Here is a 15819-nt window from a genome sequence, read left to right as displayed (position 1 = left end):
GGGATGAATGGGGCAAACAAAACAAACCTAAAGCCAGTACCTACTCCATGGGAACTTAGAAGCTGGTTTAGGAGACAATAGAAATGAAAGGTCTAAGTGATGTTTTTGAAAGAATTTAGGGCAAAATGCAGAAATGAGTGACACAGATAGAGGTCATGGAAAGCAGTAAAGGTCAGGAAAGTGCTCTCTAAAGATTATGACTAAATCTAGATGGGCTAGATGGGTGAAGAGTCAAAAATAAAAACAATAGAAGTATAAAATAATTGCTTGAATAATTGAATTGAAAATGAAACTTGAAATATAGGTAAATGGGAGAATATTGGTAATTCTATGCCTGTTTCTCAGATCTCCTCCATATAAGGTAATTCCTGTCCACTGGGATCTGGCGTGCTTTGAACATTGCATGTAAAACATCAGTTCACTTTAGTACCCACTTTTCTGAAACCAGTTTTGCTCAAGTTTAGATTGTATTGCAAATCTAGAAAACTAACTTCAGTGTCAGTGTTGTTCTAAGGAGTTTACTGTTTGGAGGTGATCATTCCTATCCATCTGCCACTTGACAAAAATAACAAGCAAAAACAGAATGGCAACAAAGATGTTGGCACCTCCTTTATAAACAGGTGTCCTTTTCTGCAAGAAGAGCGCTCAGACCTGTTCTGCCTTCGTCAGCCCCTTCCTGACTCATGCCTTCGCCACGTGTCATCGGCTTCACTGTCAGTTATGCACCTCTAGCTCTGTCCTCCTCTGTTCGCCCATCTGCGCACCTGCCTGTCATCACTCATTGTCAACACTGCCTCATAAGCCACTGCCTGGTTTGGGCTTGACTGAAACCTTTCTCATTGCCTGCCTTTATCTTAGCTACTTTTATCTGTGAATGGTTACCTCTCATGAGCTTTCCTGTGGGCAGCAACTAAGAAATGCAGGTATTGTTGGCATCTCTAAACAGTTCCATTTGCCTACCCTACTTGCTTTGTTTCTTTTTTTGAGAGAAGACTTTGAAACTTAGTTTTTATTAAAAGCGATGCTTTAATTCCAAAGCTAAGAGATGTTTATTAATGAAAAATTAAAAACTACCAATAGATAAAAAGAAAATAAAAATTGTTTGAAATCCTTCCCGTGTAGTCACTGTGGATATTTTGGTATATAACTTTTCAGACTTTTTTTCCCCTTAATCTGTATTTAGAATTTTCCTCTTCCTTTAAGCAAAAATGAATAAAATAATATTGTCTTTTTGCTCATATTTTCCCTTTAATAATGTTGTAAATATTTGCTCATCAATAAACCTGCTGTTTTTTAACCCATTTTTTTTCTCTTAACAACGCTGTGAATGACTTTTCATGTCATTAAACTTTCTTCCATAACAACCTTTGTAAAGCCCATATTTATTTTTCATCAAATAGGTAGATTTTTTTTTTTTTTTTAATGTTTGGTTCTTTTAACCAATTCCCCTTAGTTAGTCATTAGTTTGTTCTTAATACAAAATTTAAATTAAGTTCTTTGAAATAGTCATTTTTAAATTACAAAGGTAATGCAGGTGCATTCACCTTATTACAAAACTGAACACAATAAGACTGAAAGTTGCTATGGTTTTACCGCCATTCCCAACTCCCTCCACTGTTCACCACCATTATTAGTCTGGTCTCTTCCTCAGTATTTTATTAAATATTCCAGTTTTAAAAACTGCTCACCTTTTATGAAATAATTTTATAGAATTGCCTTTTCCCCCTAAAACCAGTTTTCCTTTTTATCTTACTTCTGTGACATTAGCTTTTCATGTATGTCCTGATCTCATTTTCTCCCCTTGGTTGCTGATAGAAAAAGCAGAAGTGGGTTTCTCTCTCACTGGGGGATAGAGATTGAGTCCACCTGGGTCCAGGCTCAGTAGCGCACAGAGGAGTGAATGGTATTGAGAGCCGCAAGTAGAGGAATTTGTGGAGATTCCACGGCTGTCAGGACTAATCAACAAGTTAAATTGCCAGGCACCCTGCCAACAGCTTAGCTGTCTCTGGAGCAAGAGCTGAGAATTCATTTGGGGAGGCAGTTTCTGAGGTATCCAAGGGGGGGACCTTAGTTTAAAGGAAGGGTAGCTGCGGGTCACACACACCTCGAAGAAATTCAGAAGTGTGAGAAGTTAGTGTAAAGAAGTTAGTCCTTGTGGGCAGCAGGCACGCCTGAGTTGAATACCAGCTTGCCCACTTATTAGGGCTCACGATGACTTAACTTGCCTTTGTCTCTGTTTTCTTATTTGTGAAACAGCAGTAGTAATACCTTGTGGAATTGTTAGAAGGTTTAGATGCATGGAAAGAACATGCCTGGTGCATGGTAAGCATTGGATACATCAGTAGTTGGAGAAATACAAGAGGAACCAGCAGAACTCTGAATCAGGTCCTGGCTAAATAAAGGATGCTGGTTTACAGGGGCTGGCTACAAAGTAACACATGTACTCTTGTCTCCTAAATTCTACAAGGCACAGCAGTTTATTTAATGACCTTGCTGTTTGTGGTCTGTACTGTCTGCCTCATATCTGTATTGAAGTAGCTGGGACTCAGTCAGGAATGCTGGCTCTGACTATAGAGGGTGACACAGGCCATTGCAGGGTCAAAGCCCCGAGCCCTGCCTTGCCTTATCTGAGTTTGCCACAGTTTTAGCAGACCCGAAGTTACCTTTGGGAGGCTGGCGAGCTTGCTGTTTCTTGAGATTCAAGAATTTTGGTGAGGATTATAGAATTTTCAGTTTTAAGTTTATAGAATTTATAGTTTTAAGATTATAGAATTTTACTGTTTTAACAGCAGTAGATGAGAGAGGCACTCTGGTGTTTTGAACAAATGATGAGATCCCTGGCATGTCACTGGAGATCTTTTTAAATTAAGCATATGATTTTATTAAATGGGCCATTGTCTTCTACCTCTCATTATTCTAAAAAATAGTGATCTGTGTATCTGTTTCTCCTTAAAAATATGGCACCGTCCCCATCTTGACCTCAGTTATCTCATCTTTGATCATCTGGATTTCTGGCCCTTGGTATGGGTGTTCTGCAGCAGCTTGTGACTTAGGTGGACAGTGTCTCAGTGATTTCTCAGTGGACGCGGCAGGGCCTGAGACAACCTGCGGGGGCTATTTTCAGAAGACGGTTTCAGGCTCTCGGCAGATTTTTCATTTTAGGAACTTCAAGCATATTCTCAAAGAGCTGCTGTTCTATGTTGTTGAAGTGAAAGAACTCGTAACTCATTGGAAATTCCGGGACTGTTCAATTTGTATTAAGTCTGTAGAAAAGACCTAGGAGTGATTGTGTCTAGTGGTATAATTTTACTTTGCAATTCATTCTCTTCCCACTTGAACTCTCCAGAATAGAAGCCCATGAATAGCAAGTCACCAGGAGGCATGAATAAACCAGCTGGTTTTCAGCGAATGGATAACTCTTAAGTTTGAAGGTCTTAGCTCCAGTGGGTATTCAGTGGACATCAGTGCTTTATGGAGCCTGAGTGAACTTGGATTATAAATATCTGATCTCATTTTTAATTGACTACTTTTCTGAGCCTCTTTGGTTGGTCAGTCTTTTGCAGGCCCTCCTATTCTGGTTTCTTTGGCTGGTGGGAAAAAGAGAAAGAATGTGCACCCATCTTATCTATATAGAAACAACGTCAAGTCATAGAGGGCCTGAGGTCATATCCCTGTTTACCCCATAGAAAATGATCCCATCAGCCTAGAGACTGGGGTAATTCCTCTTGGCTCTGTACACAGTTACAGGGCAGGCTCTATCCTGTAGATAGGCTTAGTTATACATGGCAACCTCAGGATTCTTTTAGAGACTTAGAGAACCTGGCTTTTACTACCTACTGTAGTCAATGGCGTCAGAGGCCAAGGAACATTGCCTAGGTTTTCTTAAGACAGTTTTTCACAAGGTGAAATCACCTGTAGCTGTGATGAGTGCAGAAGTGGAATTACTGCCTAAAGCCTACTTGTTCCTTCATGAGATAGTCATCTAACAAGCTCAGACTTGCAAAAGATCATGAAGGAAATTAGAATCCATTTTATTAATTTTTTTAATCATAAAAAAATGAAGCATGGTTAATTTACAATGTCATGTTTCAGGTGTAGAGCAAAGTGATTCAGTTGTACATGTACATATATCTATTCCTTTTTAGATTCTTTTCCCATATAGGTTATTATAAAGTACTGAGTATAGTTCCCTGTGCTATATATCAGGTCCTTGCTGTTTATCTGTTTTCTGTGTTGAAGTGTGCACCTGTTAATCACAAATTCCTTATTTATCTCTCCTTTTCCTTTCCCATTTGGTAGCCATAAATTTGCTTTCTATGTCTGTGAATCTGTTTCTATTTTGTAAATAAGTTCATTTATGTAATTTTTGTAGATTCTACATATAAGTCATATCATATGATATTTGTCTTTCTCAGAGTAACTTGGCATCAGTTTTAGGTGGAGTAACTTTTGGATCTATCCTTTGGGGAGTTTACCTTAAATTTCAAAAACTGTATCTTGGGGCCAGTTAGACAGTATATCCATTGGAGAAGTATCTCCTACTGTTCTTTATTAGTTTTAGGCAATCATTAATTTTTGTCTCTTTTGAACATGGAAAATATGTTGATTACAAAAAATCATAGGTGGAGAATTTTAATACCAATTACAGCAGTAAAAATATAATTTATAATTATTAATTTAGAACTATTATGAGATTAGTTAGTTCCCTGCATTCACTGCCTTGACAAGTCACATAATATATGTTCATATTTTTTAACATATGTCAGAACTGTAGTTGTGGGCTACAGTTTTGTTTTATTTGAATTAATTTTTATCCACTTTTATTTGAATATATGTCGTATATGTCAAATAGATATTAACATATATTCACATGTTCTCCTAAGAGTATAGAATCTGCCATGGCAAGATTTGAACAGTTTTGTGAATTAGTTGGATTGTACAAAACCAAGAACCTCAAACTGAGTATAGTACTTAATGTTTCATTCAACTACATTTGTAACTGTACTTATTGATGATATAGTTAAATAGGAAAAATAAAGCAATGAGCAAGTTCTAGTGAGGTCAGAAGACAGTTGTAAGGGCTTGTTGCTTGGCAGTCAGTGTGTTCCTGTTTGTGCTGGGCTGGAGCCGCCACAAGATACATATGTAAAAAGTTTTAAAAAAGAGCCTGTATGATTTAGTTTATTTCGTTTTAGATGACAGAATAGGAATCCCATTTTGGAAGCTGGTGTATTATCTTTTCCACACGTGAAAACAAGGAGAACACTTGGAGAATTGTGATAAAGTTGATATTTTAATTCTCTTAGCAAAAGTGTGCAAACTGCAGAAAACATGTAAATGTAAAAACTGTAGATATTATTGTAAACATATGTTTTACACAGATATTTGTGTGCTTGTGCAAAAGAAAAGCCTGGGCTTACCAGTGATTTTTATTTCGGTTTAGCAATAGGTCATTGGTTTTGAATAGAAAATTTCCAGAGATACATACTATTAAAATCGTTGCACACAGTCTTTCTCCTTGTTTCCCTCTCTCCCTTCCTCCCCTTCTTTCCTTGTTTCTTTCCACTTGACATTTTGCTCTATGTTTTCATTCTCCCCAGTTTTCTCCTGCCTGTCTTCTGCCAGTCTCTGTGGGGCCCTCTTATATATCCCCTCTCCCCTTCTTTTTCCGGTTTCGTTTTCCACATTCTTCAGTCTCTGAAATCCTCTTGCCCACTCTTGATCTTCTGCCTCCAGGCACCTGCTCTCAGGTACTGTGTAATTTAGAGTTGCATATGGAAGATCTCAGGTGGACAAAAAGCTTCCTCTTGGCTCCGGAGAAGAACCTGTCCAGCCGGGCCCCAAGCCGTGGTCTGGCAGTCAGCCAAGTGGAGCTGGCTTGTCATAACTCCAGACCTGGCCTTCTGGATCCTTGAATGTGTCAGTTTTCTTAATTATAACCCAAGAATGTACTTTCTAGAACCTTTTGTTTTCTTTATCGATCAGTTCTGTATGGGCTACTCGTTTCTAGTTGATGACTTCTTGGTTAAAGGAATGTTGATCATTTTTTATTAGTGTTGGTGAAAGATTCTATCTATGAGTGTTTTGCCTTTTTCAAAACTACCTTCTCTCTTCTCCCTCAGAAGGACAACTACTTTAGCTGGGGATTTTTTTTTTTTTCTTTTTGATAGGTAGAGGTATTCTTAATCCCTCAGTGACCTAGCTGTATCTGGGTAGGTCTCTAAGCCCACATGCTTTACTTTCTTCCCCTTAAGATTTCCGGGTTTGAACTCAGTAGTAGCTGTGGATGGAGATGCTGGTGGCGTGGAAATTCTTGCTGGTGACATCACCTGCCAAGACTGTGGGCACAGCGCCAGGATATTGATCTGCTGGGCTTTGAGTCAGGCAGGAAATCCTGTGAAATTCCTGCTCAACGTTAACCAAATGGGAGCAGCTCTGAACGGTTTCATTCTTTTGGCCAGTCTCCTCCCTTATTAAAATGTATGAAGAAGTCTTTTTAACCGTGAATTCTTGCTGACAGGCTGACCCAGTGTCAGCATGGTAGATACGGCTGAGAACATTCCGTGATATGTGCAATGACAACAAACATATGGAGACTTGGTGCAGACCTGGCATTAGAAGGGATCATCATTAGTGACAATCACCCAACCTTAGAAGTAAGGTGCCTTCATGGAAAACTGGGGGTCCCCTATCCCTGATAAAATCATGATTAAGAGCAGGAGCCCTTGAGTTGGTACACCTGGATGAGGATCCTGGCCTTCTTATCTGTTAGCTATGTGATCTGGAATCCTTGTTGTTATTACTGTCTGGGAAATGGGCATAAGAATAGTATTGGCTTTTTAGAGTTTTTCTGAGGATTCAGTGATCACAGGGATATAAAATACTTGGCGTATTTCCTGGCAGTCAGTAAATGATTGTTGATTTTACTATTGACTTAGGACTCTTTCTACTCTATTGTACTACTCTCTATAATCTTTTCTAACAACCAGATTGAAGGCAGTAACATATAGTTGTCTTTATTTCCCTGACCCCACCATGTAAAGAACTGTATACCAGTAGTCTTCACACTGCGGTACACATCACACACCTGCATTCAGCAAGACCAGGCGAGGTGGGCAGGAATAGTTTTAAGGGGACCATTTTCCAGATCCTCAATTCCTAGGCATTCTTTTCTGTAAAACTGAGAGTGTGTCTGCAGTTAAAGTGTTACACCAGATTTTGTTGTCCAAATTCCAGTTTTCTCAGTTACCCCTTTTGCCATTTTTCTAAAGAAAGCCCATCTCAAATCTTACTTTGGTGTTTGATGCCCTGTGTCAGCATGTTAAATCACAGCACAAAATAAAATGGGGTCAATTTGAAATATTGGTTTCAGCAAAACCTCCTTTAATGAAGCCACCATACACCCCTATCCCTGTCTCACTCAGAGTTGCATTCTTAGTAAAATTTTACTTTTAGTGCTTAATGCATTGAAATTGGAAATAATTGCATCATTTTGATTATGGATTATTAATGGTGTTTGTAGTGATTATACAATCTAGAAGAGTCTTTATACTTAAAGCTCATTGATCACAAGAAATTTTAGAAAATTAAATGTAAAAACCTATGCCCTAAATATGCTAAAGTGACTAATTAAATGCTCTGACACAGAATTACATCAGGAAATTTGGAGGGAAAATTGACATAGAAATGGGTTTTCAAGGAGAAAGAAGAATAATGTAAAATCTCCATATGTTTTAAATGGATGATGGTGGATATTGTCATCATGGTTTTTATATTCCACTGCTGCTGCTGCTGCTGTCGCTTCAGTCGTGTCCGACTCTGTGCGACCCCATAGACGACAGCCTATGGGGTCTCAGGCTCCACCGTCCCTGGGATTCTCCAGGCAAGAATACTGGAGTGGGTTGCCATTTCCCTCTCCAATGCATCAAAGTGAAAAGTGAAAGTGAAGTCGCTTAGTCGTGTCTGACTCTTGGCGACCCATTTAAAAGAATATGATAGCACATGGTTAAAATATCTAGATTTACAATCAAGAGGAAGATATGTCTTTAAGATTCTTTAAATTTTGGATGAAAATTTGAAATGTCAACATAAAATGGGTCTAAGGAAACATGGTTTTTTAGTTTTTTTAGGAAGTAGATAGCAAAACGTTTGAAGACCTCTGTTGCATTTTATTGCTATTGCTTTTTCACACAAGGGGAGGACATTCTCCTTTTTTGCTGCTCTTCTGTTAAGTGCAAGATCTAATTGGTTGGTATTGTGTACATGCCTTACTTTTCGTTAATTAAACTTTAACTGAAAAACATGAATGTCTTTCACGTGCTGGACTCAGGGCCAGGTATATTAGAACAGACTCCAGGTCCTGCCTTCATGGGGTTCATAATTCAACCTCTGTTCTGAGTTAGAGACTGAATTTTGGTAGGAACTGCAGTAATCAAGTAGAAATGTATAACAGTTGAGATAAGGACTTCGGAATTCAACGAGGGACACAACTGCATTATTCCAGGTATGGTACTGGCATTCTTGGCTCTTGCAGGTACTCTTGCTTCATCAAAGAATATCAGATTAACATCTTTATTTGTCAAAATTAAATACGCCCCAAAACCTGTTGAAATTGGGCCAAGAGGACTGTGTTTTCTTGTTTGATTGGGTTTTTATAAAGAGCATTGGTGTTCCGTTGAGTCTCTGTTTTCACAGAGGGTTCACATAGTTTTAAAATTACACTGTCAATGTAATAAGGACACTATATCACTGACCAGCATTTCTAAGCAGTAAACTTAGGCAGTGGCTTCCTTTCTTTTATTATCAGGGACTTCTTATGAATTGGGAGATTAATTCCATAAGTACTTTAGGAATAGCCAGAACTAAGACCAGAACAAATTAACTCAAACCCATTGGGTAGTGTTCTAGACACTTTTAATTCCTTTAATGTTGTACTATGCTAATTTATTAATGTGATTAAATGTCATCTGAGGGATATGAGACTCAAAATTATTATGTACTGAATTCAGCATTTTGCAGTTAATTCATATTTGAAGGGCATAAAATTATGCCTTACATAATAAATAAGTTGTTTATGAAAGTAAATGAGCTCAACTTTATTTTGCTTTTTGCTCTAGGTGAAAAGAAATGGATTATCTCAAACAGTTAGCCAGGAGGAAAGAAAGCGACAAGAGGTATTTTTTTTTTTTGAAATTTAATTAATTTATTTGGCTGTGCTGGATCTTAGTTGCAGCTTGTGGGATCAAGTCCCCTAACCAGGAACTGAACCCGGGTCCCCTGAATTGGGAGCACAGAGTCTTACTGGACCACCAGGGAAGTTTCAAAAGGTATATTTTCTACCAAGCAGATTCTTTAGGATTCTCAGGGGTACCTGTTTTGTTGAGCATTTTCCTCTGACAGCGTATTCATTTTCTTTTCTTTTTTTTACAAAAAGGTTATGTGATTATTGTCAAATAAAATTACATGTAAGCTCCCAGAAAAGAAAATTTAAAATATCCCAGTGTCATTTTAATTTAACAAAGCACCTAGTCCCTGGTGGTTCAGACTGTAAAGAACCTGCCTGCAATGCAGGAGACCCAGGTTCAATTGCTGGGTCAGGAAGATCCCCTGGAGAAGGGAATGGCTCCCCACTCCAGTATTCTTTCCTAGAGAGTCCCATGAACAGAGGACCCTGCAGTCTATGGGACTGCAAAAAGTTGGACATGACTGAGCAATTAAGCAAACAAAAACTAAAAACAAAATGTCATTTTAACTTAACAAAGCACCTAGTCCAGGTATAATATTTACATTGGAAGAAATATGTTGAAAAACGGAAAAGACATTGATTAGATTCTGGAACTGAAAAAGGACGATAGTGGAAAAACTCTGAACCCTCTTTGCAAGATTTCTAGAAATCTAAAATTATACCAAAACACGTTTGCTTAATAAAAAATAGAACAGATAGCAATAGTTTCATAACTTGAAATTTAGTAAATGCAGCTTAAGAAAATTGCTCATTGTAATAATATTTTGAAGTTCTCAAAGCACTTTCTTTCTGTCTTATGCATATGAGCTTGGAGATAAATAAGCTTAGCCATATATATGCATATAAATAAGTTCCATAGAGGACATGAAGTACCCCTTTCTTATTTCATTGGCTTGCAATAACACAAAAATATAAGGGTGAATTATAGGACTATTAAAAAAAAATCAGAATAGTGTATAACATTGCTGTATACATCACAGAGAATTTTAAAAATTATTACATTTATAATTTTTCTAATTTTTCTAAAGAAAATATGACTCTCAATAAAATAGAAGTCTTACATTCTCCTCCTTTCATTCCTTTCCTCTCCTCCCTAGAGACGACTATAATTATGGATCTATGTGTATCCATCTGTTCATGTATTACATCTATTTATGTACATATGTTTGTATGTGCCTGTTAAGATGTAGGTAGATGATATGATTCTGAACGTATGTTTTGGTTGACTGCTTTTTACATTTAACATTGTTTTTAAGATTTATCCATGTAAAGACATATTAACCTAGGTCATTTATTCAAACTACTATATAGTATTCCATTCTATAAATACTTATAAAGAAAATATGTTCTCCTAATGATGGATGGTAGGCGGTATTTTTTTTTTTTTTTTTACTGTTAACATTGTGACATAAACAGCTCAAGAGCTTCTCCAGGGTCCTGATCCCATTAGAATATTTCTTTTCTTTTAGATCTATTCCATTTCCCTTACATTTTGAGAATATTTATTCAGATTTGTGATATAAAAAGGTAATGATAGCAGCAAATCTAATTATGATTTATTTCTGTTCTTATACTGATATTTAACAGATCTAATGTGATTTGCCTTTAAGTAGTTGATGTTTCTATTGCAGGATGTTTTAAATTATTACATTAAATGTAGTATATTAAACTACCACATACTCATGTTTTCCTGTGATCGATTCTGTATAGTTTATCATATCATTTTGTTTGAATCTTCACATTTTGGATTTGATTACAAAAGCCCCTACTTTGAAATGTTTTTAATCATTCCAAGGCACCATATCCATCAACAACCTGAAATCCATTATTTTTGGTCAGGAAGAGTGAACTTTCTTTAGTCTGTATTACATTTCCTGGGGATAATTTTATTAATTGAGTAGAATCACACAAGATACAAGTTAAATGAAACTCTTATTAACGTCCTTGTCTTTACATCTAATGACATAATCATTGGATGGTTATATCACTTAAAGTCCCTGGAACACAACCAATGTTAGATCAGCAGGTTGAAGTAAGACTTACCTAAATGATTATGGATGCTAAGAATAGAGGTGGACAATGAGATTAGCACCACTAACCTGATTTACAGAGTTACAGAGTATTTACAGATTTACAGAGTATGGCCCACCCACCAGCAGCGGGGCATCCACCTGCCTGCTCCCACCTGACCTCAGCTGGAGCATTAGTTCTTATAAGGAGACTCTTCTGGGTCCCTCTGGGCCAAGCCCTAAGGGGAGGAGCCCTGGAGGCCAAGGTGATGATGGCTCTGTTATTAGGGAAGATCTCCAGGAAGGATGGGAATTGCAAGGATGTTCACCCCTCCCTGAGGAGGAATTCTCTCTGCCTGGCCATTCTAGGAGAATCTGATTTTGTTAAGGCCCGAGATGAATTCCTTACACAGGGCGTTGGTATCTCTCCACATATGTGGGTTAGCTTTTCATCGTTAATGAAGGCCTATCAGGTGAACCACCACTGTATGCCTGACACCAAGAGTTTCTGCTGAGGGTCCTTCACTCCTTCTTGAGACACTGAAGAGGGCAGAAAGAGTGGCTTATTGGACAGAATTACTTTCGATTGTATGAGTTTATATAAAAGAATTCCTGTGGCTGATAAGAACCTTTTGAGGGTAGGTCCAGTCATGCTCTTTAATACACCCAGAATATTTGCTCATATTAACTACAAATTAGTTGAATTAAAACACAGGGAGAGAAAGGACCCACAGGGGAGGGAAGAAATGGATTTGTGAGAAATTGTCTCTGAATCCCAAGGGAGGTCCATAAATCTTCACTGTCCCAGAACAGCTTGCTTTGAAATCAGGGCTGGAGGAGATGACCCCAAAGGTTAATGAATGTCACCCTGAGGTTTTACGACCTGCCCTAGCTTCCTCCCGGAGATTCTGCCCTCTGGCAAAACATGACCTCAGGATGCCAAGTGCTTTCATATTTTCCTATTTACACTCTAGGCAGTGACTGTGCTTCTCAAAATTTGGGTATATATATGTGCCTTGTATAAAGACAGTAGTTTGGTAATGTACTTTTTTTTTTTTTTAATACTTACAGTTTTGCATTTTTAAAAATACTGTTATTCCTACAGCAGAATTATGAGAGCTCGATTTAAATTCTTTAATTGAAAGAATTAACAATTCATTTCTTCTTCCTCCTCTTCAGGCTATTTTTGAAGTCATATCCTCTGAACATTCATATTTACTCAGTTTGGAGATCTTGATACGAATGTTTAAAAATTCTAAAGCACTGAGTGATACGATGACCAAAACCGAGAGTCACCATCTTTTCTCCAATATTACAGATGTCTGTGAGGCAAGCAAAAAGTAAGTTCACTTTCATTTGCCTTTAGATATTCCTTACTAACAAACATCTGGGTTCTCTAAAAAGGAGAGGTGTGAAGCCTCTCATTTGTTCAATCGGCTTTTATCTTTGTCCCTTGAAGTAAATTTTAAGGTCTGTTTCAATTGCTGATGTGTAAATAGATGCTGAGTGTATAGTAAATCGACACAGCAGACGTTTGTATCTGAGGTCTCCATATTCCTTGTTTTTCTCCCTACTTTATCCCTTTTATTTTCCCTTTTTAATTATGCCAGTAATATAACAACATTTAGTTGGAAAAGAGAAAAGTAACTCACGATCATAACATTTAAATACAAAAATTATTTGTTTACATTTTCACACTCTTGCTTTGTTAAGATATGTATATATTATTTTTAAAGTGCAGTCATAGTGTCCATAATGATTTCTGTAGGTTTTCCTTGTTTCACTTTCCATAAGCACTGTTAGAAGAGCTTTCATTATTGTTACATTTTTAATGAGGGCAGGAAGCTCAGTTTGTACCTCAGTTGTGAACTCTTCTGCCCTGAGGAGCTACATGGTTCTACTGGAGCCTTGTGCAGCAGTGCACTAAATTGAGCGGTGCAAAGTTGCTGTTTTGGGTGGTCAAAATGGCTTGAATATTGGCAGTTTTTTATTTGAGTCAAAGGTAGGTTTATCGTTCAACTTGTGAAGCTTAAACTTTAAGTCTGCTTACTTTGCAAGGGCGTCTTTTAAATATTTGCTGTAGTGCCTGATTTCTTCTTAGAGGGCCTCCGAATTGTATAGGCTTCAGGGCCCACAAAGGCTGGACCTGCCACAAGGGCGTGAATGTCCTTGGTGAATCTCGACGTTGTTCATTTGTCACTTTAGGACAGAGCCAGGTAGGCAGTGATGGTAATGCGAAGGTGTTCCTGGCTCCATCTCTGTGTGCAGGTATAATAGATTTTCCTTTGGAATTACAAGATTGAACATTCTGTGATGAACAGGTTAGTGTGTGAGTTTGGGCTACTGCAGAGATGGGATTCATGGTCAGATCAGTGAGTGCTCCTAGTATTTTATGCTAGTTACACAACTTCTGAAGCCAGATTCTGCCACAAGAAAAGATCTTGGCAATCTTGTGTCTGACACGGATACTTAAAAATTCATGTTCAGAGGACCCGTTGAACCTTAGAGAAGAAAGGCCTGTGGTGTGCAGGTGGTGACATGTGCTGCAGCTTGAAAAGTCCTCTTTAGAACCTGAGTCGTTGCTTGTGTTCAGCCCATTGCTTTTTTGGGGGGCACCATTCTTGTTAAGAGAATGCCCATTTTGTTAAGAGAAATGAAAAATCGTTCTCCTTTTAGTGAAGAGAACAAAAGGAGAGCCTTAGATGGTGTGTCCTGGTTCGACAGGTGTTCAGATTTCAAAGAGTCTCTTTCATTTTAACTTGTACTTTGGTTTAACTATGACAGTAAATCTCTATATTAGTTATATTGCTACACAGAATTATTACTGTTTTGATAACTATAACATGTAAGTTATGATTTTAATTAGAATTTATTTTCTGAAAATCATGGTGGACATTTTTACTCCTCTTTGGAACTGTTCTTTGAATTGTGTGGCCATGAGTCCACTTCTCACAGCCTATCAATGGCTCTCGAGAAAGCTGCTAGTCAATTCTGATTGTTGAGTAACAGCAAGTTCTTGAACAGAGGATGTTCTGGGTCCTTGATCACACTGCTCATGTATCAGAGCGTGATTTAGAAAGAGCCTGGTCCCCAGCAGGTAGTAGGTTAGGCTTGAGAAGGTTTCTGAACCTCTCCAACTTAGCTATAAAATGGAGATTAAAAAAAAAAAGCATAATTGGTTAACCCTGAAATAAGTCATTTCATTTCAATTATAGATGAACATTTTATTATTTTAATTTCCCTGACAAAATTTAAATCTCTTACGATTTTATCTAAATGTTTTCATTTTGATAGTAACTTATAATTAAGAGGCTATTCTGGACATTTTTTGTCTATTTTTAATTTTTAAAACAAAAACATCTCAACCTCCATTAAATGATAAAAAAGAAACATCTTTATCCTTTACATTTTTTTTTTTTTCTGTTTTTATTTGAAATGCAGTGTTTTAGTTTGGAGAGATGCCTACCTGTGTAATTTAATCTCTTGTTATATTTCAACTAAGAATGATTAGCTTCTACATGGTAATCCTATGTCTGTATCATAATAACTTACATTACAAAAGTTTGTTTAAGTTTGAAACACTCATTTTAGATACAGTGTTTTTTTTAAATTTTATTTTAATTTTTTTATCTGGCTGTGCTGAGTCCCTGATCGCTCAGATGGTAAAGCATATGCTGGCAATGTGGGAGACCTGGTTTTGATCCCTGGTTCAAGAAGATCCCCTGGAGGAGGAAACGGCAACCCACTCCAGTACTCTTGCCGGAAAATTCCATGGACGGAGGAGCCTGGTAGGCTACAGTCCATGGGATTGCAAGGAGTCAAACATGACTGAGCAACTTCACCTGTGCTGAGTCTTAGTTGTGGCGTTCGGGATCTTTAGTTGCAGCATGTGAACTCTTGTTCCCTGACCAGGGATTGAACGTGGGCCCCCTGCATTGGGAATGCAGAATTGTAGCCACCGGACCCACCAGGGAAGGCTTAAATATGGCCTTTTTAAAATTCAAAGTGCTCAGAAGATTTACAAAACTTATGTCATTATGTAATGCCTGCTTGTTGAATTTTCAGCATTTGGGCTCCAAGAGTGACTCTCAGTGTGCTACCCATGAAAGAGTTTCCAGTCTTAAGAAATCATACAATTTTCATTTTTTTCCTTGACTAAACTAATGAACAATGTCTAAACTGATTACTGATTGTGTGGCATTATTAAGTGTGGCATAATCAAGACTGTCTTCATTGCTTTACTTTTACCTGATGAAAAATTGTCGCTGTAGGTGATGGGATATTTAGTGGAGACTGAGCTCACTGCATACTCAGCATTTGACTCAATAGTGTGATGTCTGGTCCTCCTTATAAATTCCTTGAGTTCTTCACTGTTTGCCAGTAAGTGTCACCAAGAAGCCTTTCTATGTAAGATGACATTATATGAAAACAGACAAGACCATTCTGATTCTGGGTGTATGCATTTGTCAGTGGATATTCCTACTGAATTTTCTATATAAAGAATTGTTCATTTCAGTCAATACATGTGGAGCCTCTTATTCTGCCAGATGCCTGGGTTCTAGAGCA

General features: G+C 37.7%; 1 protein-coding gene across 3 annotated transcripts in view; it reads left to right on the top strand.

Annotated features, from left to right (window-relative positions):
* The window catches only part of ARHGEF26 (Rho guanine nucleotide exchange factor 26), a 136058-nt gene that overhangs the window by 19690 nt on the left and 100549 nt on the right, over nucleotides 1-15819 (top strand). For 2 of the 3 annotated variants that reach the window (XM_070374462.1, XM_070374468.1), the window contains 2 exons: nucleotides 9117-9173; nucleotides 12433-12593. In XM_070374462.1, coding sequence (XP_070230563.1) covers nucleotides 9117-9173; nucleotides 12433-12593 — 218 coding nt within the window. The remainder of the gene's footprint in view (nucleotides 1-9116; nucleotides 9174-12432; nucleotides 12594-15819) is intronic. The other variant, XM_070374471.1, reaches the window with a different exon arrangement.

Source organism: Bos mutus, chromosome 1 (genome assembly GCF_027580195.1).
Source record: "Bos mutus isolate GX-2022 chromosome 1, NWIPB_WYAK_1.1, whole genome shotgun sequence".
NCBI lineage: Eukaryota > Metazoa > Chordata > Mammalia > Artiodactyla > Bovidae > Bos > Bos mutus.
Note: the sequence above shows the minus strand (reverse complement) of the source record. Positions and strands in the feature narration are given on the sequence as shown.